The sequence below is a fragment of the Leptinotarsa decemlineata genome, unplaced genomic scaffold (assembly GCF_025532065.1).
Source record: "Leptinotarsa decemlineata unplaced genomic scaffold, Ldec_3_MD MMD2_tig00026282_RagTag_RagTag, whole genome shotgun sequence".
In the NCBI taxonomy this organism is placed as follows: domain Eukaryota; kingdom Metazoa; phylum Arthropoda; class Insecta; order Coleoptera; family Chrysomelidae; genus Leptinotarsa; species Leptinotarsa decemlineata.
Window position 1 is genome coordinate 18,306,136 of NW_027412668.1, and position 25,894 is coordinate 18,332,029.

The following is a 25,894-nucleotide window of genomic DNA, read 5'->3' on the forward strand; positions in this document are numbered from 1 at the left end:
TTCTTCTGCTTTATCTAAAATATTAATTTATGGTTACAATGAGAATAACTCCGTGTATGGATGTGTCAGAAAACTTAAAAACGAATCTAGAAACTTACGGCAGTATCCTTGGATCGTCCATCGACATAAGTGCTTCAATATGAACATTCAATTATACAAAAACACTTTTTCCTATTCAGTTTGTATTCCAACCATTCGTTAGGGAATTGAATCAGATATCCTTCACAGGCTTGTTACACCATATAATATATGAAAGAGGTAACATTTCACTTACATGGAACACTGTCATCCTAAATGGCGGACATCCAATGTTTCGGAATAAGATACTTGTGCTGAAGAGGCAACAGCACCAATCTGGATTACACTACAAGATAAAGCACTCGATTCATTCATAATATTTCGACGTCATGTCACGAATGAGTTAAATCTACTCACGTCATCGTGAGTAGATTTACAGTATGTAATGACTCCAAACACTCGTTAATTATTCAATTATCAAAAGAGTTCATTATTTATTTACTCAATAATTTCTCTATTGCTACTATGAAGCCTATATGAATTATGTTTTTCACTCTCCTAAAAATACATTCCTCTCAATTTAAATAATATTTCAGTTTCTACAAGGTTTTATTCAACTCACAATATTTGTGTTCATGTACAACTATCTCCTTTTATAGCTCAATATGTAACAGACGATCTTTTTGAAAACATAGGTACTTCCTAAACTGAGTTTTAACATTATTTTTTCAAAGAAATACGTTGAAGATGTCATTTGTGCAATACCTTGTGACAAATCTCATGATGTTATCAATAGATATGATAAAAAATTTCAATTCATTATCGAAAAAGAAAATAATCACACCTTTCCTTTTCTTAATACAAGAGTTATCTGTAAAACTGATAATTCCTTGATCAGGAATATATATATATATATATATATATATATATATATATATATATATATATATATATATATATATATATATATATATATATATAAATTACTATTTTTTTCATAAAAAATCAGTTAAAATCAATTCAATACTCTGTTTGAAAAAAAGAATAGAAAAATTAGTACACCCTTCCATCAAGCAAAAAAATCTCAGACTTCTTAGAGAAAAAACTTCTCAATAAAATAATTTTCAATATTGGCAGTAATACAAATTCCGATGTAATGAACAGAAATTTATGTAATGATAGTTCACCTATCAATTTTTCTTGTAAATCTATACCTAATCTTGGAAATTTATCTTCAAATATCCTAAAATATCCTAAAATCATGTTCATTAGCACAACATTTTATAGATAAAGGAAATAAACCAAATTACTCTAAAATCTAAGTTTCGCATACAGAAAAAATATTTCCAAACGCCTTTTTCTTGAAATGGTTGCAATTAATAAGTCTTCTGATTGTATGAATAAAAAAACTGAAATTGATAATCTCAGCAGTATATACAGTAACTTACTGGAACTACACCAAAAACATAATAATAATGAAAATCGTATCAATCAATAACTCTCTTTAGAGTCGAAGATTATCAAATCATCATGAAAAATTACATTTGTGTGAAGTTATGGCATTTGTCAAACCAAAAAAATCCTATACATGTTTAACTTTCTTTCATCAATTTATATGTTCAACACATTGTTTTTCATTTTTACTGTGAGTATAATTTGTAATGTTATTCAATGGCGAAAAAATCCACAACTTATAGGCCCCGAAGAGGCTTCCCATGAGAAGCGAAAGCTTGTCAAAGTAGAGCAGAGTTTTGTTTGACTTTTTTGACTGACCATTTCCATATTGACTTCAATTTAAGAGCCACCGATAGATAGCTGTTTCAGCCTATTGGGCATCATTATTACTGAGCCGGCGATCCTCGATTGAAGACAAAATGTGAGTAATCAAGAAAAGTGCTTGATTAAAATAACGGCGTAAACGCAAGCGAGACACAAGTGGAACCACCTATTAGTGTGACACTCAAGTCAACTTGCCAAGTTTTTGTCAGTGTTGGTGATTTGACCAATCAACCGACAACTGCGGTAGCAGAAATTTAGGAAGCTATCCTGAAATGCCATCGGAAAACTTATGTCTCGCCTGCATTTACGCAGATGTTAAGTACTTTTCTCTGTTATTCACATTTTGTCTTCAATAGAGGACCGCCTGTCCGGTACTGACGATGCCCAATAGGCTGAGACAGCTGTCGTTTTACCTTCTTTTTTAAAAGAAGATAAATCGTTCAGTTTGAGTAGAGCCATGTAGATGGTAGCACAGTATGCTATTGAAAGCGCTCGCATATAATAATTAGAAGTTATTAAAGCTTCAAATCCTTTTTGTGAACAAGTGTTAATATTAAAACATTCAGACCATTCAAAATGGTGGAATACTACCCACCCGAGTTTTGGTCTCTATTCATGTCTATAAGAATCAGTTTTTCAAGCATTTGAGTTATTAGATGTGATGAAAAACTAATCATTTTGTTGAATCACGCGATTGTATCCTTACTCTGCCCCTCTGTACGGCCTTTATTATTCGTCGTGGTAAAAGAGGTCGTGTACGGAATCTTGTCATCTTCAAGCCTGACTATTAGACATGTCTGTCGACGTTGCAGAGTTCGAAAATTATAAACAAAAAGTTGGAAGATGGCCAAAAATGCAAAGGGATGGTTGAGATGAGAACTTGAGTTTTTCAATCTCTAATCAGACAGAAAAACGTACTACTTCAGCAACCGGAATACACCGTATCCATTCACTGTGTTCTTTCTTGAAAGTTATCTTGTACTATTTCTGTTGAACGTTCTTGTGACTATACAACTTCCATATACTTCAATTAGAAAATCATCCTGATTTTGCATATAATAATATAATTTTCTCAAAATTAGCCATTGTAAGGTATTTCATGTATGGAAGTATTCAAATATTCAATTAGTTGATTATCCAATTATTAAATTATTCAATTATTCAATGACTTCATCATTTCAATTCATTCATTCTCTATTGCTACTATGAAACCTATGCATTATGTTTTTGGCTCGACTACCATTAAATTTATAAATTTTAAGTTTTTCAATAATTCTTCTATTATTATCAGTATTGCTGTATGAAGTTTTGTTTTTTCTTAATTGTTTATTTTTAGGAGGACCTGCACAAATCGCGGGAGTGCAATCTTCGCCGATCAAGAACGAAGATGATGGAACATTTAGTCTTGATGTGCTCAGAGAAGCAATAAATGTAAACCCAAATGTATTTGAACCTAAAACTTCCCTCATCATAGTCGAAAATACGCATAACTTATGTGGAGGAGTGGTTAGTAATATTTTTAATCGTACTCTTCATCTTGCCTCAAAATATCTGAGTATCTGGGGTCTTTTAACCCTCATAGTCTTCATAATTTCGATCTGGATACTGATAGAAAATCATAACCGAGGATATCTATAAAATATGTGTAAACATTTTGGTCTTTCAACATATTTTACAGCAGAAATGCATATTCTGGAAAATATCCGGTTGAATTTTCTGATCAAATGAGTTTTGGATAGATATTCTCAAAAATTATTTGAAAGCAGGTGCTGAATATATTTCGTTAGTATAATAATTATGTACCTATAGTACTTTTGAACAAGAACCTTTTCTTATATACGTTTGATGTGCAAACTCACAATGTTATTAATTTCAACACCAAATAATGTTCGTTAATGATAGTTTATACACATATTAATTCATCAAAATATTATTTTCTGAGATTTGGGCTAGTTCAAGAGTAAGTAAGTCAACGTAAGTCAATACAAGAACTAGAGTTTTTTAACTGCGTTAATGTACTTTCACATGGTTTCCTTATTGCAATTATTTCAACAATAAGTAAAATGTATATCGTCATTAAAAAATTATGAACGCGAAGGAATGTAAAAGTAACTAATATTAAAATATCTCCTAACGAACTTTTAAAAAAACAATCAAATTGTTTCAACATTTCCTCTATAAACCAAATAAATGATCGAACTTAAGTATCACCACAGAAAGAAATCATGCAGTGACAAATCCGGCCACTGAATGTTAATAATAATTGAAATGAAAATCATAGCTGACGATAATAAAACGATAATAAAAAGTTCAAAGTAGGCTACTCAGAGGCCCCAACAGAAGATATGATTTGAAATTCAAAATTACCATAAGAGATGGAGTTACCACTATTATTCATTGAATAAAAGTAATTGAGTTGCTCGGACCCCTCAAGTCCAAAAGCCAAAGAAAATAGAGAACTTATAGTACAGAATTTTTGGAAAATACTAAAACAGAAATAGAAAATTGAAAGATGCAAAAAATACAAAATATAAAGGAGTATACTGAATTTCAATCGGTATAATAACAGATACGATTGTTACACTTAATGAATACTCAATAGCCTTTCCTTGCCAAAATCCACTATTTTGAAAGTTTCATCAAATTGACAGTCCCAAGGCGCTCTAAAAGTGAACTTTCCTTAAAAAGTAATGCTCTGAAATACTCTGGAATGCTCAGAAATTTCTAGAGTTTGAAACTTTCATTCCTAATTTCTTCAAAAACAAACCCTTCAAGTGAAAATGGAAATTTTCTTCTTGGATGGGGGATAGAGGGCTACCACATCATTGATCGTTTCACAATAATCTGGTATATTCTCGAACATTATGGAATGCTCGTGAACATTTTGAAACAAGGCAAAATAGTATCTTTTATATCACCAAAAGCTCGCCTTCCAAGTAAAAACATAAACCTTTTTCATGAATGAGGGATAGTTGGCTATAATTCCTTTGATTGTTCCGCAATGACCTCAGGTGTTCCAAAACGTTCCAGACTATCGCCAAACATTTCATAGCATTCCAGAATGTTCTGGGATATTCTAGAATGTTGTGAAACGCTCTCAAATGTTCTGGACTGTCGTAGAACTTTCCATTGGGCGAAAACTCCAGCCTTCATATCTTCAAAAGCACGCCCTTTAGTTAAAAACAGAACATCCTTTATGAACAAGCTGCTATTCTTGCTAAGCCAGGTCGGTCGTTAGTCTATATTGATTAATATTTACTAGGTTGGATTCGGATCAATGGCACACTTGTAAAGTTTCACTTTTCCACTTCTCAATGAAGTGTCGCAAAAAAGTTGCAAGAGTTGAGTTCTAAACCTAAAATTGTTTACAGGTATTACCCCTCGACTGGTTGGAGAAAGTTGGTGATATTGCAGCAGAACATAATATTCCAGTTCACATGGATGGTGCAAGGTTAATAAACGCTGCAGTGTACCTGAGAGTGTCTCCTAAAAGAGTAGCCAGAGATGTAGACACAGTATTTTTTTCTCTTAGTAAAGGATTGGGATGTCCTGTTGGTGCAGTTTTGGCTGGTAGCAATGACTTCATTACCAAGTGAGTGATTGAACATTATTCTCGTTTCATAACTTCATAACGAAAGAACCCCTAAATACTGAAATATTTGGGACCGCAGCGGAACTTGAAGGAATAAAGGGGTTAACTACCCCTTCCCTCCCCAATCAAATATACTCTTCTGAAAATGTCTCTCTCAGAATTTTGCACGTTTTAAAGCAAAGATGTTCATGAAATAAACGAATATAATTTAGTGGATTTGTTGAATGAAAAAGTATAAAAGAAATTTCAATCAATAGTCACCCTACAACTATTCCAATCTGCTCCTAATTCTGCAGGTTATAACAAATGATGGTTATAAAAGCTTTTTGATGATGAAAGTTGTTAGAGATCGATTGTTTCAAGGATCTATAATGATAACGAAGTCTTAGAACATGTTTCAAGAGGTATGAGAAAAACGTTTTGTTAAAAAATACACCGGACGTGTAGAAAACAAATGCTAAATATTTAGATGAAGTTATTAGAGCTCTATGATCACATTTCAATTGATTGATGCAAGGATAAAAAAGTTTATTGTACTTTTCTGGTGAATGCCAAGTTCGATCTTGCCTACTCAATAATTTCAAATGAGTTTTATGGGTGTGCCTAGTATCAAGCTATTCCAAAAGTTTTGTCTCTTTTTATGAGTCCACTTCAGACTGTTCCCGAAATTTATCCAATTGAAGACCAATAACAGAAGCCACACTGCATCTGAAGGAAGTAGACATGGAAAAATCAACTGGATAAAAATAGAAAGAAAAATACAGTACAGCAAAAGGGTCATTGCCAACATCTATATCGAATGATACATACACAACTGATTTGTAAACTCCACTGCATTGAATTTCAAATCCTGGACTTGCATATTTGTGATAAGTTAATGGTATCATATATAAAAAGAAATTAGATGTATTAATTTGGAACAAGCCACCGAAGAAAAAGACTAAAGACAATGAACTATTTTCGCAACATAAGTTCTTTTACTAATTTGTCAAACTCACGAAGACCAGTTTCACAGAATATGAAACTTGTCTATTAAAAAAAGTCTCAATTACAATAATTAACCCAACAAAAATTCAACAAATTTAAAATTTTGGGAATTTATGCAGATATCGCGTTGATGGAGACATGTTACGTCGATAAACATATTGCTGCAAATAAGAGAAATCGGCAGAAAATAACATTGTTTTTACGCGAGCTGATAAAGAAAAACAGCCATAGCCATGAATAAAGAAGAAGACGTAGATAAGACTTTAGACTTATCAAATGCTGGCATGTACGATGGTCTCAGAAACGACCCCGCCCATTTATATCAGAATATTTGAAAAATATTGATTGTGTCATGGATGAAACCTAAAATTTCCGATCGTTAGTCATGAACCCACAACCACCTAAACTTTATTCGTTGATTACATTACACAAAGATAACTACTCGATTAGACCGGTAGTTTCTTTCGTCACAACTCCTTCAGTTAAAATATCCGAAAAACTCATTGCAAGTATTCAAAACCACACCAATTTCAAATCAAATGAGGAATTCTTACCATTTGATCGATAAAATTCAAGATATTACACTCCTGGATAATGCCAAATTGATTTCATTTGATGTAAAGAATCTGTTTCCCAGTATTCCTCTTAATGAAGCGATTATTCTTGTAGAAAATGTATTGAACGAATAGTCTATCAATCCAGTAGTGAAAAAGGAAATATTAAACTTGATTACGGTGTGTTTGTCTCAGAATTATTTCCAATTCAATGAAACTCATCTCATAATGGGAAACCCACTTAGTTCTATTCTGGCAGCTATTCTCACAGTAACCCACTGGTAAGAAATTTCGTGTATTAGTATAGAAATGTGGAAGATATCCTGGTATGTTTCACAGGAACGAACAGACAGTTGACTAACTTTTTGAATTTCATCAATTCTCTCCACCATTCGATCACTTTCACAATGGAGATGGAACAGGACGACTCTATAAATTATTTGGATTTGACAATATCAAAAGTTAACAACAAACATGATTTTTCAAATTATCGTACACCGGCATATACAGATATCATTCATAATTCGTCCACCCACCCGTATCAGCACATAGAAGCAGCTTTCAACAGTATGATCCACATACTGATAAATGTGCCCTTTTCAGAGGCGAATTTCAATAAAGAACTGAACATAATAAAACAAATAGCCGTCAACAATGATTACAATAGTAGTCTAATACATTCTGTATTATCAAAAATTTATACAATCAAGCTTTGAAAGAAGTTTACCCAATTCGAAGAGAAGAGGATTAAAGTTATAGAACCTTAACCTACTTAGGCAATCCCACTACAGATATTTCGGATTTTCTTCACAGCAAAGGTGTAAATATTGCTTGTAAAACCAACAACAACTTAGGCATGCACAATGAGAATAACAAAAATAAAAGTCCATTTTGAGAAAAATCAGGAGTGTATAAATTATCATGTGAGTCATGTCCGATGTTTTATATATGTCAAACTGGAAGAACGTTCAAATCCCGCATAAAGGAACACAAATATAGTTTCCAGAATGGAAAAATATTTTTTTTGTTTAATTATGAATACAAGCCCCTTCATTTCCAGAAGAAAGGTTTAAAACAACCTGTTGGAGAGTATGGAAATAAACAAATTCAACAACTATCAATATCTTATGAACGATCAAACTTAATTGAATAATTCGCCCTTATTGAATCTGTTCATTTTCAAGTAAAAATAGTTAGGTACATTTACGGTACTTTCGAAAATGATATGATATAGTTAATGAATTCATACCTGACCTTTCTAGGTAGATTAATTCTTTAGAAATTAGGCATACGAGTAGGTAATAGGTTAGAGTTAGAGTATAAAATGGTTATAATTTAGAAGTAACTTTTAGTTTCAATATACGCTTGAGAAAGCTATTGTATAACGAAACACGTGTCGCGGTTTTTGTGAAATCCTTTATAGTGAAAATCATACAATAAACTATATTAATTAGCTGTAATATCTCAGTGAATACTTATTCAATTTAATCCAAATGAGCGGCATTTGAATCAGTGCACTTTTACTAATGTAACACAAGTCGGTTATTTCCTTCAACAGAAAAAGTGGGGTCTCGAGATTCAATGGAGTCGACGAAGCCCGTTTTTGCCGGGTTCAAATTAACGAAGATTTTACCGGTGAGAAAGTTATCGAAGTGCTTGAAAGATGGTAGCCGCTTGGCAAGAGGTGTGGGGAGTATGGTGGTGAGGCAGAACTTCGACGCTCAATTCGTTAAATTTTAGGACGGTGATTTGTGAAACGTGCGGACGAGCGTTGTCGTGTAGCATGATCGGACTTTTTTTTGAGTAGTGCCGGCTGCTACTGACGCAATTTTCGGTACATTACGTCGATTTCCTCACAGTGGGACTCTGCGGGTTTGGCCTGGTTGCAGAAAGTAAAAGTGAATCACACCAGCTGCTAATCACCATACAATAACCATGATCTTTTTGCTGGGTTTTCCCTTTTGGGAAGTCATCTCCTGTAGAGAATCCAGTTTTGATCTCACGTGACGATCCAATCCAAAAAAGGATCGTTTTGGTTGCGAAAAAGCAAAGATGAACAGACCTCGAATCGTGACAATTTCTGTCGATCGTTCAAATCGTGATGCATCCACTTTTCGAGCTTCCTGTTTGCTTCACCGTTTGTGATAGGTCAGTTTTTACCAGGATGCTCAAACCCTCGTCCTGGATTACTGTAGATCTACCACCTCGTGGCTCATCTTCGAGGCTCAAATCTCCGGAAGAAAATTTTGCAAACCAACGTCGACTAGTGCCGTTCATCGTTATCGTAATGTTTCGGGCGGTTTCCACAGCGCTTTGGTTCAATTTGAATTAGTAGAGAAATGGCCGTAATACCAAACGTGGTCTAAAATAGGATACTCCGTTTAAAAAATTTACCTCGTTCTACAGAAAGACATTTTGAATCTAAGGAGCATATATTTTCGTCTTGTAAATTAAAATTGTTTAGCAAACAAAATATAGCAACAGCTTCAGATACAGCTCAAAAAGAGGACATAATTTCATTTAATAATCAGGTTAGGATAGATACGATTAATCTCGGCAATTACAAGGAACTTTTAATGTTATGGGGCAAATATGATTCACAATTTGGCAATTTTTTAAACGGTAGCGTTTTTTCGGGCACCTTAAAAACCATCCAAAATGAGCTTATAGACAGTGTGGTATATATTAAGGAAAATATAAGCAAGGAGATTGAAAGTGTTTCTTTTTTTGCATGGGAAATTGATGAAACTACCGATATTACCTGTACATCACAACTTTCAATCGTTTCAACGTATTTTGCTTTAAATAGGTGCGGTATCCCAAAAAATGTTCGCGCCTCCGGCGGGCTTTTCTGTGTGCATATAGTCTTTGTGACTTTAGCCTCCCCTGTTCTCCAATGCACGAGCGGTCACTACATTGAAACATCCAAGACTTTTGAAACAATAGATTCTTCTATACCGTGTCACCTAAACACTGCGCTAGCGCAGACCATACAGCAAAGGATTTGTATAGAAGATGGCTATGCTGCTAATATTCACGTTGTGTTGCTGATAATGAGATGGAGGTCTAGCTAGACCCTCTGAACCCTCGACATGGAGCAGGGTTTCGAAACCCCTAATAAACTCTGGGGTTCCATTCTATTATATAGCATATATATTATTTGATCCACTTGAAAATCAGAAGTCATTTCTCAGGAGGAAGAAAAAATATTTCGAGAGGGAGACAGAGAGAGTCTAGATGGAATACGACGCACAACTATTCCTAAGATACGGCAGTGAATTAGGAAAATCATTGTAATATATATGTTTTGAAAAACAGATTCCTATATCAAAATAATAAGAATTATGAAAGAACTGACGTCATACGTCGATACGCTCTAGAATTATTTCCATTTTAATAATGGATGTTATTTTGTCTTCAATATATCAATATATATAAACAAACTTTCTGCATCATGAAAAATTGGAGGGTTGGTAAACATGTTATTTATGAACTATTTTGCTAATGAAATAATTTCACAACTGCTGGTGATTCTAAAATGTTTTCAACACATATAAAAAATTATACTAAATAATGAATTCATTATAAACACTGTTGTTCAACAGAAAATACGTTTCCAAAATAATATAAAAAATGTCTAATTTGATCCGAATATCTAACCCCTCAGTATATATTGACAGTATTATCACTATTGCACTGATCAAAAATATTCAGGATGAACACTTATTGAAATACGAGAGAAATGAGTTTTCTCACTTATTTCTTTTTGCAAAATATAACCCTGCTAATGAGATAAAATATAATAGTTTCATTAATAAAAATCAATAGCAACAACGAAAAGTCTTCAATTTCCATTTCGAAAGTATTTTTTGTGAAATATTTCTTAGAATGAAATATGTCATTCAACTAACTGATATTGAGTATGTATCGGTTTTACAAATTCTTAAGAATGTGTAAAGCTTTTACCTACACGATGCTGTGATTATTATTATTTTTGCAAAAATTTCTAAAAATTATCAGAAATATACACTTTTGAAAAAATGACAACTAAAAAAAGTTCGATATACTTCGTTATTTTTGGTAGAAATTTCCGAAAACAATTCTACATCAATCCTTGGAATTGGAATTCATACCTTTTTTCAGCATGTTTTTATTGGTTGTTATATCTGTTGGAATTTTATCGTCATTCATTGTTGGATCTGCCAAGATTCGTTTTTGCATTTATTGCAACCTGGAAAATGTGGTAGTGAGGTACAGGACACTAAAATAAAATGTTTAATTTTTTTCAAATCCTGAAGATTTATTCAGTTGTCGAAACTGGTATAGCTATTGGATGAAATCCATTATTAAATAAAAACACTTTGGTGTGAGCTTTCCACTTGACAGTGATATAGTATTGTGTCACGATACTGAATATTGTGACGCCTGAAGATTCTAGTGTATGGCGAAACACGTGTCGCGGTTTTGTAAACTATCAAGTGGAAATCTCACTTTAAGGTTATAATGATTTTCATCAAATATCCGGTCACTTCTGTCGAATGTTTGAATACAAACCTAATAGGTTTCAATTCCTGAGGGTTTTCTCTTGAATGCATTTCCAGAGGCAATAATTCTCACAGACAATTATATTAAAATCAAGCAGACGAAATATCTAATACTGGTTTAGTGAATAAATTACCACACACAATGAAACTGCCGCACGCTGGCGAATTTTCGAAGCGTATATTTCGTTGACGATTAGTCATTCCTGCCGGAAAGGAACAGTTGGAGAAATGTTCTTGATCGTTCAAATGTGGTATGTTCGTAACAGACCTGTTACGAAATTCAGTTCAATAATGAATTATGATCAGTAGATCATAGGAGGTTACCAAAATAGTAATGAGTGAACCAAGTGAAATAATTTCAAGAAGATATTGGAGGGCGGTATTTTTAGTTGTACTTGGAATACTCAAATGAAGTTATAATCAATTTCCGAAATTCAACACTTAAAGAACCTACTTAGACATAGTAATACCATATCCTATTTAATTTTTTAATAAAACATTATTTTTAGGGCACGTCGAGTACGAAAAGTTTTAGGAGGTGGATGGAGACAGGCTGGAGTCTTAGCTGCAGCTGGACTAGTTGCTTTAGATACCATGATTGATAGGACAAAAATAGATCACGAACATGCCCTTAAAATAGCAAAAGGTGAATAACTTGATATTTCAGGTTTCCGACAATAATAGAAATTATTTTCGGGAAACAAAAGGCAATTTGTATCATATTATTTATCAAATTTCAATGAATAATTTGAATGTTAAATAAGCCAATACGAATTTTTGAAACAGAATTCCTTGTCCTGGTTTTCTAGTCCAATCAGGTAACTCCATACTTCATAACGTCGTAACACCCCCCCATTGAAATCAACAGTCTCCAAGTTTATTTAACCGAGTTACCAATAAACAGTGAAGAACCATTCACAATACCAAAGGTTCTCTTTTATGTAACATTTAGGTCAAAACAAATTTAACTAGATAAATGCTTAATTCATCTGAAACAGGCAGATTTTGAGAAATCAATTACAATACAATATTAATTCTGGGAAAACAGGCCATTAACCAAGATCCTATATCTGCACATTAAAAACCTACAAAACCAACACCTACAAAACACTCACATATACAAGAAAATCATCAGATAAAATAAAAATATAGAAGAACATTAACATAACATATAAGACTAGTAACTCCTTGGGTAGACATATGAAGAATAAAAATTCAAAAATGGACGAAGATAACAAATCAGGTGTCTACAAACTAATATGTGGATCGTTCCCAAAAGTTTATATAGGAAGGACTTCAAGAAACTTCAAAACGAGAATCTCCAAACATAAAAGAAGTTTTGAACTAGGAAAAACCAATTCCTTCTATGCTTGCCGCCTTTTATAGATCAACCACGATTTCAATATGGACTACGACATATCACATAAAGAAAATAAAGGATAAAAATTACACCTGAAGCAATCTCTGGAAATCAATGAACGCAAACATTTAAATTTTTTTCAAACGACCAAAAAGAAGTTATTCACTCATCATTATGAAACTTGTTTCTCTAAATTGTCAATAATCAACATATTTATAAATTACCTGTTTTTTTAGAATTAATACTGTATTGCTATTTCAAAATCTACTTATTTTGCCAGAACTAATCATTTACCTAATAATTTTTTAAAAAAATACCATGATAATTAACATGCCAGTTTTTCTCGATTATTTATTGTAATTGTATTGTAATTGTTTTTTCAAAATCTACTGGTTGCACAAAAATGTATCTCATTCAGTTTGAATAATCTACTGTTATATAAAGGACATTATAGAATAATTTGATGTACAAGTACAACTGATTGAGCTACCGTGTAACGAAAAGCGTCTTAAATAAAATTCGTTGTGTGAAAATTGGATAATTATCATCATAGAAAAATATCTTTTTTTGATATCGCTTAAGTAGTTTTGTATTGAAAGACTAAAATGACCTTCTATAATGAATACCTATACTCTTAATGATAATATTAGTTATTCAATAAGTTCGTTCCAACCAGCGTCAGAAACAGTTTCTGACAGTCAGGATTGTGCGCAGCAATGTGATTACGTTCCAACGTGAGTTTCCAACCATTAGTAAACTATCAGTTTTCTGTTCCATCCAAAATTCAAACCTGTTCGAAATCTATCAGAATGGTTTGAGGATTATCTTCTAACCATTAATCTGACGCATGCGTATTCCGTATTACTGTTTCTGTTTTATGTTCATGCAACTTGCAAACAACATAACCTGCAAAAATTGTAATAAAATAAATTATGTATTTGCAGGCGCTGGAAAAATTAGGAATTCTTTAAGTGAACCTAAAATATGAACATCTTTAATTACACAAATGAATTATTGTGGTGACCTACTTTTACCTCCCAGTTCCATGTTGATTAGTAAATAGAATAGAGATATAAAATACTTCAACCTTCTTTTACTCTTATTTGCTGATGATACCCTTGTATATACGGAAAACTGTGATTTAAAAGAAGCTGTACAAAATATTAATATAACTTTAAAGATCATTGAATTATATCTACAAGTGAATAAACTAAAATTGAATATCAATAAATCTAAGGCAATGATGGTTACAACAAATTCGAATCAAAAAAAGGATGAATTGATACTAACGATGTTAATATCAGCATATTCAATAATCAACTCACAATTGTAAATGAAATTAAGTACCTAGGATTCATTATAGACCATCAATTAAATTTGAATAAGCATGCCGAATATACCATTAGAAAGATATGTAAGAAAAAGTATTTTTTCTCTAGAATTTCAAAATCTTTATCAACCTTTGCTAGACCAACATATTACAACTGCATAATGAGGCCACACTTTGACAACTGCGCCACACTGATGTATGTTTTCAATCAAAATCAAATGGGTTTGACAACTGCGCCACATTGATGTATGTATTCAATCAAAATTAAATGGGACAGTTGCAGAAACTACAAAATCGAGGTATGAGAATCATTTTGAGATGCAACCAGTATACCTCTATTGAATCTATGTTGAATACTCTGCAGTGGCAGCCGGTACATAAAAGAATGTATTATTTGAGCATGATTTTTATTTTCAAAATTTCGAGTGGCATTCATTCATATAACACAAGAACATGTAATACATTTTATAGATCTCGAACAAATTATAAGAGTGGAATGAATTCATTGTTCTTTAAAGGTCTTGATAGTTTCAACAAGTTAGCTGATGAAATAAAACATGTAAATTCCTTAAAAGTATTCAAAAAAATATTATTAGAATATATCAAATTGTAATACATGACGCACTGTAAAATTATATACGTTTATAAATTATTCATATATGCATAACTATATATTGTATATCAGGATTCCTAAAATAAAGTCTACTACTACTACTACTCTTCAGAAATACACTTGATTAGATTTATTTTTAAAGGTTATGTTGAAATTCCATGCCAAACTTCAGTTGAGCTATCAGCTGTCAGCTGTTCCAATCAGAAATTTAAAATTAATCAGAAACCAATATCTACCAGACATGCGCGTTGACAACGATTTACAAACTGTTAGAAATCTGTTGGTGACTCAAGGTTGGAACCAACCTAATAATACCTCCTTAGAATGAATCATGCTGGCGTCGAGAAAAAGATGGATCAACGATACAAGCAGCAGGTAGATAGACTGCATGCTTGGGGAAAGATTGGTATACACGAGTATCATGGGTGAAATAGAAGTGGTATGGATAGCGAGGATCTACCCTCAAGTGGAGCTAATTCTCTACTGTTATCAAACTGGACTATATTGAATATTAAATACGGGTTGTGCAGATAATTTGGTCATTCTTGTCCAGAGCAAATCTATTTATTTTAGTAAGGAGAAGCAGGCAGCAGGATTTGGTTATTATAACAAAATAAACCGAAGAAGAAACGCCAGGTCATAAAGATACAATTATTGGCGAAGGTCAAATATCTCTGAGTGATACTGAATCCCAGAGTAACCTGGTGCCAACATTCAGACGTTTTGAAAAGAAAGGCAGGGAGGGGTGTCACTTTTACTGTCCAGACGTATCTACTGAAGAAATAGGCACTGAAACCAGGCTTGATGAATGAATAGACACGAAATGATGTTTGAACCCATGATAATACAAGCATCTTTGATTTGCGAAACAAAGATGAAAGAAGCCACTACACTGAAAAACTAGGCAAGATGGAAAGACAGGATAAAATTGTCCAGCGCTTGATGAAAAACCATATTAACACCAACCGATGAAATTTACTATGAGATTTTCATCATAAGAGTTTTACCAAAATAGCCTTATAGTTAAAATATTACAGAATATTGAGTCAGTGAAGGTGCAAAAACTGTTTTGCAGGTAAAAATATACATTTAACAGATATCAACTGAGTTATTCGTCTTCAAGGTGGTATGAATGTGTACGCAATATTTCAGTAAACAATAAATATTAATTTGAGGCTTCACAAAAGCGAATGGGTCAGTTCTCAGGCAACTAATTTATTGGAGGACCACGAAAGAGCTTCGTGAAAGTCTCTTTTGTTTCTGGTGCCCCGGATCAGGAAGAGAATGAAAATTCAAAATAGGCAAAATAAAATATTTTTACTTCTACGGTGAAATTGGCCGATACTTAATGGAAATCCAAAACGTATTCAAGTAACTCTTTGTAGTGAGATTTTCACTGGACAGTTCACAAAACCGCAACACGTGTATCGGTATATGATGTGAAAACGCTTGAGGAAGCGTTGTATAGTAAAACACGTGTTATGGTTTGATAAACTGTCCAGTGAAAAGTCCACAATAAGGTATTACTTGAGTAATTTTTACTGTAGCTATTCTGAAAGATAAAATGGGGGTGTAGTTCAGAAGTATTTTGGTAAATTATTTGAGATAACTATATTATTAAATAATCAATAGTTTCGAAGTATTTATTTAAAAACGTTTATCGAATTTTATGTTTTCAGCAATTCATCAAATGAAGTCCAATATTTTCAAAGTGGACCTGGCAAAAGTACAAACGAACATTATACTAATGTACATTGATCGCAGTAAAGTCGACCTCAAACAACTGCAGCGTAGGCTGCAGACAGTTTTAGACGGTGATAGTGTACGTGCCTCTGTGAGGTGTTCTTCACTGAAATCCAATTGTGTGAGGTTTGTCCTGTACTACGAAATTACCGCTGAAGATGTTCAACTGGCGTGTGACAAAATACAACTCGTTATCAAGGAATACGATGAAATATTCAGTTTAAAAAATGTCATTCCTCAATTTAAATAATTCTCTTGTAGCTTTTAAAATTGTCAATTATTTATTTTGCCGAATTTAGTTTTTATTGATATATGATCTCCAATAAATGAACGTATTTGTGAATAAACAAATTTGAACAAATGAACGTACCTTTTTTTTAATATTCCTGTATGGTGTTCAAAATTTATAGTTAATTGATTCATTTTTGTACGATTACTCTATCTAGCCATGTTGAAATATGAGAATTACAATTTTCTTTGTTTTCATACCACTTGATACTGGAACTAACGTTACTGCAGTTTCGTCCTACAACGACATTTCCAAACTGATACAATAAACTGGAATGATTAACAAAATACACCCTTATAGGGTGTTAGGAATCACGCGTTAAAAGGTAAGACCTCGTTAATCTTTAGCTCGGACAAGTTTCGACTTCTGAGAGTTGTCATAGGGGTGCGACAGCTGGTTAACGGAAAAACAGTTTGCCTGTGACAATGTGGGTACGCTAATCTGAAAACCTGCGAGTTAGGTTAGGTTAGGTCAAAAGTGAGTGGGTCTATTCTACCTCCACCGCAACCCGCATGGGTTTATTGTGGTGGCCTATGAGACGGCTTCTTAGACATCGTAGTTCATCCCTACTGTAGTCCAACAACTGTTTGGTATCAAGCTTCGAAGGGTCAATGAACCCTTTGGAGTGAGCCAATCCTGGAAGATTTTTCCAGAAGTCCATGAATCTTCTTGCCATCAAGGTGTTCAATGATTATTTGACAAAGCCTTAAGCGATGCCAATGACAGGTTATGGTCCGATGAAGCTGCTGAGTCATCTATATACCTTATTGCCTTCCAGGCTAGTGTGGCCAGCCACACCAGAGACAATTTGTTGAGTCTTCCTATTGAGGAGAGTCGTTTTTGGCAATTTGCTACCAATTTAGAAGTTGCTCCGTAGAAGCCAAGACCTTCCAACAAGGCTTGACTGTCCGAGAATATTTTTATCTGCTTGTGTATGAAGTTGGATTCTACCAATCTCACAGCACACAATTGAATAGCATAGATTTCCGCTTGAAACACAGTCGTATAGGTCCTTAGACAGGTTGATATCTCTGTCCTGGGTCTGCGACTGAAAACACCTGTACCATAACCTGGTGGTGTTTTTTATTCATATGTGAACCAACAACTATCTTCTTTTAATTTTTCCTTCTCCCGGAGGATCTAGTCCGCTCCACTCGGGAACAGTAATGTATAAGGCAATTCGTAGTTGACAGTTGGGGGCATAATGTCGGAGGTCATTTCATCTAGCCTCTCTCCCCAGAAAAATGTGGTGAGGAGGTAGATCTAGAAGTACCTTCATGGCCGTTGGCGGTGTGGTACTGATGGCACCACAGGCGGCCAAACAAGCCTGTATCTGTATCGCCTGAATCGTTTTCTGTAAATCCTTCGGCCACCAGTCAATTGATCCATACGTAATCATTAGTCTGACAATAATCACATACATCCAATGGATTTGTTTGAGACCTAAACCCCAAGTTTTATCACAAATCCTTCGGCATAGGGACAGTCTGGCTTTGTGTAAAACGTTTTCCAAGTGAGCGTTCCGGTGAGTAGACCAGGTCAATTTGGTCATTTGGTATGTTACATCCGCGAAGCTGATGTTAGTGAATTTCTAAGAATTCCGAATAATTGAGTTTACAACCGTTGCTTGCATAGTGCAAAATTTCTGTATCGTTTAGATTCGGAAACTTGTTTTTGCATTTCAAGGAATGATTTGGAAACGTCGAATCATTTTTACCTAGTCTGAAGGACCTTTCATGTACAACATACTGTTTTGGGAAATTTTAGCCACAGTGTCCCACACAAACACTAATAAACTCCAGACACTTAAGCTTATAAACTCCAGATTTTTCCATATTTCCACTTTATCTTTCGTATTTAAAAGGAAATTAGATAACTTGGCATGTTGCCTGAATGCCACTTCCACATTGTTTTTTCAGAAAAATCCAGCAATTGTCTCTGTACTTTTACTAAAATTTATTAAAGTTACAAATTTCTTGATTTCTGATTGTTTTGACTGGGAATATATTAATCTATAGGTAAATTTGAGACTTTGTTTTCTAACTAACTTCTGGACTGTGCCTGCGTTGAAACCATTATTCTGATATCCTATATCTGTATAATCGTTTCCATTTCCCTATCCTGATTGTTAGCAGACAAAGGTAGTGAGAATGCTCTGTGGAACATTGAATTATTATAGGCTGCCAATTTATGGCTCTCAGGATGGAAAGAATCACTTGGGATTGTAATGTCTGTATAGCTCGGTTTCAAATAAATGAAAGAATAATTGAAAATACTGAATTAAGTAAGAAAGCTTCAAACCGCGCTGGGTCTGGAGTGTTGAGTTGGATGGCTGTTTATGTCTTTACATACAGAAGCGACCCGATATTTCTCGCTTGCCTAACCAAAGACTTTTTAGCAGGCACTAATATTCGTAGTGTTCGTTGGTAGTCAGCAAACAGTTTGATTCACAGTGTGATGGGCACGTCGTAATTGAGCATCCGTGTTAGGAATCACACGTTAAAAGATAAGATCTCGTTAGTCTTTAGCTCGCACAAACATCGAATTTTGAGAGATGTAGTTCGTAGGGGGCGACAGCTGGTTAACAGGAAAACAGTTTTTAACAGAAATTCTCCTCAAATTGGACGTGAAAGGTATTGTTACGTTTTTATCCGTGCTGGGTTGACCAATAATTGACTACACTGAATAATCAAAATTATCTTTATTTCACTTTAAATACAACAAACACTTCAACTAAAACTTCAACTATTATTTGAATGTCTCGCTGATTCTAGAGCGGTAGGGAACATTGTGCATTCGCGCTCTCTTAGCTAAGTCACGTTTGGTTTATGGTTACCAGTGGCGGCCGGCGTTATTTTCTTTCGGGCATGATTTACAAGAATATTGGTTCTGGTCCCTTAAATTCATCACGAGACGCGTATTCTCCGTCAACTTGGTTTTAACTTCCAACTTGTGTAGGTACTCGTAATCCAATTTTCCGGACCATAAGGGCGGGATTCCGTCATTCTGATTCGGAAAGCAATTGAGCGACGTGGTACAATACCACGATTTGAGAGATGTCAGTCTTTCCTGTAAGAGGTTTTTGGATTTCTACTTCTCGTTCTTCATACAAGCAATTCCAAAAACCAATCTGTTGTTTTTACTTGTCAATCCGTCACCTATGAATAATAGGAGCAATAGAAGCTATGTAAATATACATATAAAGTGTATTCACTGATAAATTATATGTAATGCTGATGGAATAACGAAACACATAGTTCAAACAATTACAAAAATCTCGTTCAAATCTCATCAATTACAAAGAGATTAAAAAACAGAAAAAAGCACATAAAAAACAGAAGTTATATTACAACACATGCACAAAAAAAGTGCGGTCTTTGAATGAAATGGATAATGTGTATTGCAAGCCCATTTATCTCTAGACTTTTATTTGGGTGACACAACTAGAAATACAAATCAATTCAAAGAACTATGATTATTAAGAAAAAAGGAAAGAAGAAAAAAAAAGGAAAGAAGAAAAAAAAACACACATCAAAGGTGCTGCTTCGTTTCCTCCTGTTCATAAAAGAGGACATATGCCTCATTGCTCACAATTGATTTTGGCGAAATTGGGAACAACTGTAAATCGTTGTATTCATGCCATGTGCCACTATATGGGTGTCTGCAATATGCTGTGTAATGTCCGTTGTAAGTAGTCCCACTGTGATTTGAAAGTGCATATAGATTATAATGACAAGGAGCCACATTCTCTGCTGCATAACTGCTCATATCTAATCCATCTGAAGAAAAGTCAATGTAAACGTTCAATTTGCCACTGAACCTTTCCGTCGGAGAGAATCTTTTCAAATGAATTACTTAGAGTCTATGAGGTAAATACGAATAATGCTTAATCTTTGAGAAAACGAATCATTTTAGGTTTGCAGCAAATCAATGGTAATAGTCAAAATCATCAACCATCCATTAACAATATAAGAACATAGGTTCTCACGACCGGATACACTATTAGCGAGAAAATCCGGGATGCTAGGCTGTGGTTGGATGGAACTCGTAGTAGCAAACTTTTCATCTGCTTGAAGTATGAGGAACGACTTGAGACTTCGGAAAGTTCCGATCCTTTTCTAGTGATTTGGAGTGGTGATATGGACTCAAAAGATGCTGTACCCACTTGACCTGTGGACTCGAAAAATAATGCATTTTCATAAAAGTACAAAATTTAGAACGAAATAGTTTTGAGTAGAGCCTGTAAAGTCATCAGGAGTTCGAATCTCCTTTTCTTCATGGTCTGTATTGACATTTTTATACGATTCAAGTGAAACTTCATTGTGAAATTTTCTCTGGACAATTCACAAAACCGCAACACGTGTTACTTGAATAAGTTGCGGATTTTCATCAAGTATCGGCCAAATTCTATCACATATTTCTATACGATATATTACATTTGTTAATTTAACAAAGATTATCTCACCATTCCTATAGTGATATTATTGTTGACGAAAATAATTTATTTGAAAGTGAATACGAGATCGATAGTCAAAAGTGAACCAGTTTCCAGACTCAAATTATGTGATATTTGTAATAGATAGAGTGAAAAATGAGAATTAAAACTTCCTATGTTTTATACCACTTTGTATTTGTAACTAACGTTAAAAATAACATTTTCAAATGACTACAATAAACTTGTAGGACGAAACTGCAGTAACGTTAGTTACAAATACAAACTGGTATAAAAAAAAGTTTCAATTCTCATTTTTCATGATGATCTCATGCCACGTAGTGACAGCCAGTGTTCATATGTTTGGAAGTAGTTGTTTCAGATACTACCTATAGATACTATAATATATATCAAAATTTATAGAGATAATTATAATATCTATGTTTGGGAAGGATGGCACCACAAAGATTTTTTCCAAAAACTATGGTTTCCTAAAAATATTCTTTTTTCAGTTTAAATATACCTAAGTTTTGTTCCTACAACTTATAAAATGAGGTTATGAAATTTATTTGTGAGGAACTGTATAAACCTTGGGTTGGGATAATTTTATGTACTTGGAGAGAAATCATCCCCCTCGAAGTGTAGACACATGAAGTTGTTGATTGATTTACCGATTTTTTGTATAACTAATTTTCTATTTTTGGATAGATTCCGATCTTAGAAAGAGATGTACATGAACACATTTCATAATACATAATTATAACACAGCCTCACTTAACAATACCTTCTGGATTTACTAGTCTCCACAAAGAGTTATCTTTCAAAAGTATGGTAAAGAATATTACGATAGGTAGATGAAACAATGCTGAATATTTGAGACCACAGATCCGTATGGCAATAATTAACGTTTTCCTTAATTCTGACGTTCAGAATATAACTCTTTGGTCTTCCCGAATAATTAAAGAATGAATGAGAAAGTTTTTTTCCAAAGTTGTAGGTACATGAGATTCATCTATGACAATTGGAAATAATGCTGTGGGCGAAATATGCCACTTCATTGCCAAATCTTTCTTCCACATCGTCTGGGATCATCAAATTAAAATTTCGTTTCACGATTTTCTTTTTAGATATCATCTGAAAATTATTCTACATGGTTATGTTATACAAACAGCTCGAATGGAAAACATTAATGAGGGGATCCTCCTTAAAGTGTTTTGGTGTTAGGTACAGCATGTTATCTACTTATACCTACAATTACAATACAATTAGTTCTCATTAATTCAAAACGTTATGATCAGCATAACAGTAGATATGGTCAGTGGACATATAGGTAACGAGATTTCAAGTAAAAAAAATTGGAAACGTCAAATTGTCATAAATATTTCAAGTTGAACAGCACTTTGGTGGTGAGTTAACGTTTGGTAACATGGCAACACTGCCACACAGCCTGCAATTTGCAATCTAGTTGAAAATTTGAAACATATTGAAGTCCAAATTTTATAATAAATATCAACGATAAATGTGCGTGTAGGCTTCGTCATTTAGAACTGTAATACATTTATGTATGCATAAATTACTTTTTTCTAAAAGAATTGGTGAGTAACAGTTTCGTTATATTCAATCTCGCAGGGATTCTTTAAGACATTTCCAATAAAAAAATGTTATTTATAGAATGGAACTTATGAAAGTCACAATATCTGCTACTCGAATAAAAATTAAATTATTTCCAAAGATTGATAACAATTCAAAGTAATTCGTTTTTCAGAGGTTAAGTGTTAGGTACCTACTTTAACCACATAATTAACCAAACAGTCTAAAATCCAATCCTCATTTTGTTTTGATTTATAAACAGGGGCGCTCAACGTTCCTCGGTAGTTATGTAAATTGACCATATTACTTCATAACGAGGAATTTGAACGTCAATCATTTTATTTTGAATATTAAATGAGCGTTGTTCGTGACGTGATCGCGATACTCTGTAATTATTAAAAAATAAACATAATATTTACTAATCCATGCATCTGAAAATTTGCCAATACATGTTTCACAACCTGATCAATCGTATCGGGTTCAAATATAAAAGGAAAGGAGATATAGTTTTTATCAGTCTTACAACAAACTTTGTCAGAGTGAAAAAGGTATCAACTTTGAAAGTGAAACATGTACGAAAAAATCATTAAAACGGACCTCGGGGCAGACGTTAAAATAATTGATTTGAGAACGGATACAATAAGCAGACCTACTCAAGAAATGAAAGAGGCCATGTACATCGCAGAAGTTGGGGATGATGTCTATGGAGAAGATCCAACAGTTACCGAACTGGAAAGAAGAAGTGCAGAACTCTTGGGTAAAGAAGATGCTCTATTTGTTGCTAGTGGAACTATGGCCAACCTGATTGCCAGTAAGTCAATTATTTACCTTGTCATTTAATATATAATACTTGACAAAGCAAATTCCACTCTAATAATTACCTATTTTTAAATTTTCAAGTAATATCAAAAAATATTTCTACTAATCACCTATATAGTTTATTGTTCAGTCGTAAAAGTATAGAATAAGGTGAGAGGCCAATCATTGTTACTTTCAGATATAAGTTGTTTGGTTCTAACTGTATAACACAAGATAATAACTTTTAATTGTTTAATTGTGTTTAGGAGTTGGCTGAAATTACTCCTTGATCCAGTATTTATGTCATGTCAAATCATCTTCGATTGACATGCTATTTTGAATGAAAACACATTTATTGACAACCCTGTTGTGGATATATCGAAAATGATAATACGCAACCATTTTTTTATCTACTGATGAAGAAGTAGTAAGCCAGGAAAGTTTCTACCTAAATTTATTTACTCCTACACATAGGTACTTTCTTTTTATTAACAGGCTCACTTGATTCATGTATGTTCGATAATTAAAAAATAGTTAGGTATTATACTGTATATCAAATGAGAACAAGAATAAACACAAAGTTGGCAAAGCTTATAATGTGTTGAAATAAAAACTATGTATTTTGGATCTAAGACTTTGCCAGAGGGGCCCAGAAAAGCATAGATTTTTCATTAAGCTTTCAAATTAAAATACTTTTTTTATTTTCAACAGTTATATTGTGTTCATTTGAATAGTTTATACGAGTTTAGGGAATTTAAAAATGCAAAGCCTTCAACTCTTTTATCGGTTTTATGCATTGACGCATATTATCATCATGAAATACATTTACAAAAAACTGTGTCACCTCTAAATTCAAATCCTGTATGGAAACATGTTTACAAATATAATCAAAATGATATTCTACGATGATTGGTGTCTATCATTAGGGATTTTTTCTTCAGAATCCTCCTAACTTCTGGGAAAGAACTTGTTACATCTAAAACACGTGTGGTGTTGCATTCCCTTTTTATTTTCAATATAATCATGGTGTTTTCATAAACATTTTTTCCTGTTCAGCAGAACTTGAACTTTTCTATTAAAATAAAATATTCAATAACAGACTTGAGTTAATGAAACCATTAACTGACACATTTTATTGAACATTATCAATATGAATATTTCCTCTGAACATATTTATGACATCCAATGTTATCTAATGTTTGGATAACACAATTTTCATTTTTGTTCGGGGAACTAGGAAACTATTATAATGAAACCACATTAAATATCTTACACAATCTAAAAAAAAAATGAAATTGGAAAATCTATACAAAGGAATAGGGAGCAGAGTGTTGAATTATGATGAAAAATAACCTCTTTCATTTACTATACTGCGTAGCATTCTTGTGAATGAATTCCATCTATAACGAAAGTTTGATATAAAAACTGAATAAAGAAAAGAGTTTTTTTGGATAATTCAGTGTTCATATAAAGGTATAAGTTTCAATAGTATTTTTCTTTTGTGTATGAAAGTTACTTCTTTGCATTATCTACACATCTGTTTACCCTGTTCTCTGTAGATTGATATTTTCATTCTACTATTATATCTGAAGTGTAAGTAACACTGGGATATAATAAATATATTTTCTCAAATTCCTCATTTGACCTCGCCATTTTCGATTTGTTTAATAATTTGTCCCAAGTTAATATCTTGAGAAAATGATTTTGAAATCAGACCACCCTGAATATTTTCTTTAACAGTGGTGTATGAATAATAAGATTTATAATTTTTTTTCCTTATCATTGGAGTAACAATTAAAGTTGTAGTAAATTAGTCTATGAATCAGGAAATACAGAAAAATCATAATCTAGAAAAAATTGATCATGAAACTGAAGAAAGATTGAATAGATAAGTAAAAATGTTTAAAAACTGTGAAATTTTCATTGAGACTCAAGGAGCAATAACATCATTCCATAGAAAATATTATTAATGATACTCAGACATACATTTTTTGTTTTATAATACGGACATACAAAATTGATTTTTACATTCTTATTCAACGACTATCATCGTTTGGCTTTTCTGGAAGTTTAATTAATCTTTTCACAAGCTATCTCTTTGACAGAAAGCAATATGTTGGACATGAAAGTTTTCAGTCCTCTTTGTACATACCTAGCTCAGGGGTACCACAAGGCTCGAACTTGGGGCCTCTTTTATTTCTGTTTTTCATTGATGACCTGGCGAAAATGATGAACTGCCTAAATCTTCTTTACGCTGATGATCTA

The 25,894-nt window shown here is 33.3% G+C and overlaps 2 protein-coding genes across 3 annotated transcripts in view; both read left to right on the forward strand.

Annotated features, from left to right (window-relative positions):
• Positions 1-16,885, forward strand: part of LOC111504035 (uncharacterized) — a 30,338-nt gene extending 13,453 nt beyond the window's left edge. Inside the window, exons 3-6 of the mRNA XM_074179944.1 lie at positions 3,134-3,303; positions 5,169-5,389; positions 11,984-12,120; positions 16,457-16,885. Coding sequence (XP_074036045.1) covers positions 3,134-3,303; positions 5,169-5,389; positions 11,984-12,120; positions 16,457-16,770 — 842 coding nt within the window. The 3' untranslated portion in view covers positions 16,771-16,885. The remainder of the gene's footprint in view (positions 1-3,133; positions 3,304-5,168; positions 5,390-11,983; positions 12,121-16,456) is intronic.
• Positions 16,886-23,024: 6,139 nt separating this feature from the next.
• LOC111504033 (uncharacterized) overlaps positions 23,025-25,894 on the forward strand; it is a 31,003-nt gene continuing 28,133 nt past the window's right edge. For both annotated transcript variants that reach the window (XM_074179947.1, XM_074179946.1), the window contains exon 1: positions 23,025-23,642. In XM_074179947.1, coding sequence (XP_074036048.1) covers positions 23,402-23,642 — 241 coding nt within the window. In that variant the 5' untranslated portion in view covers positions 23,025-23,401. The remainder of the gene's footprint in view (positions 23,643-25,894) is intronic.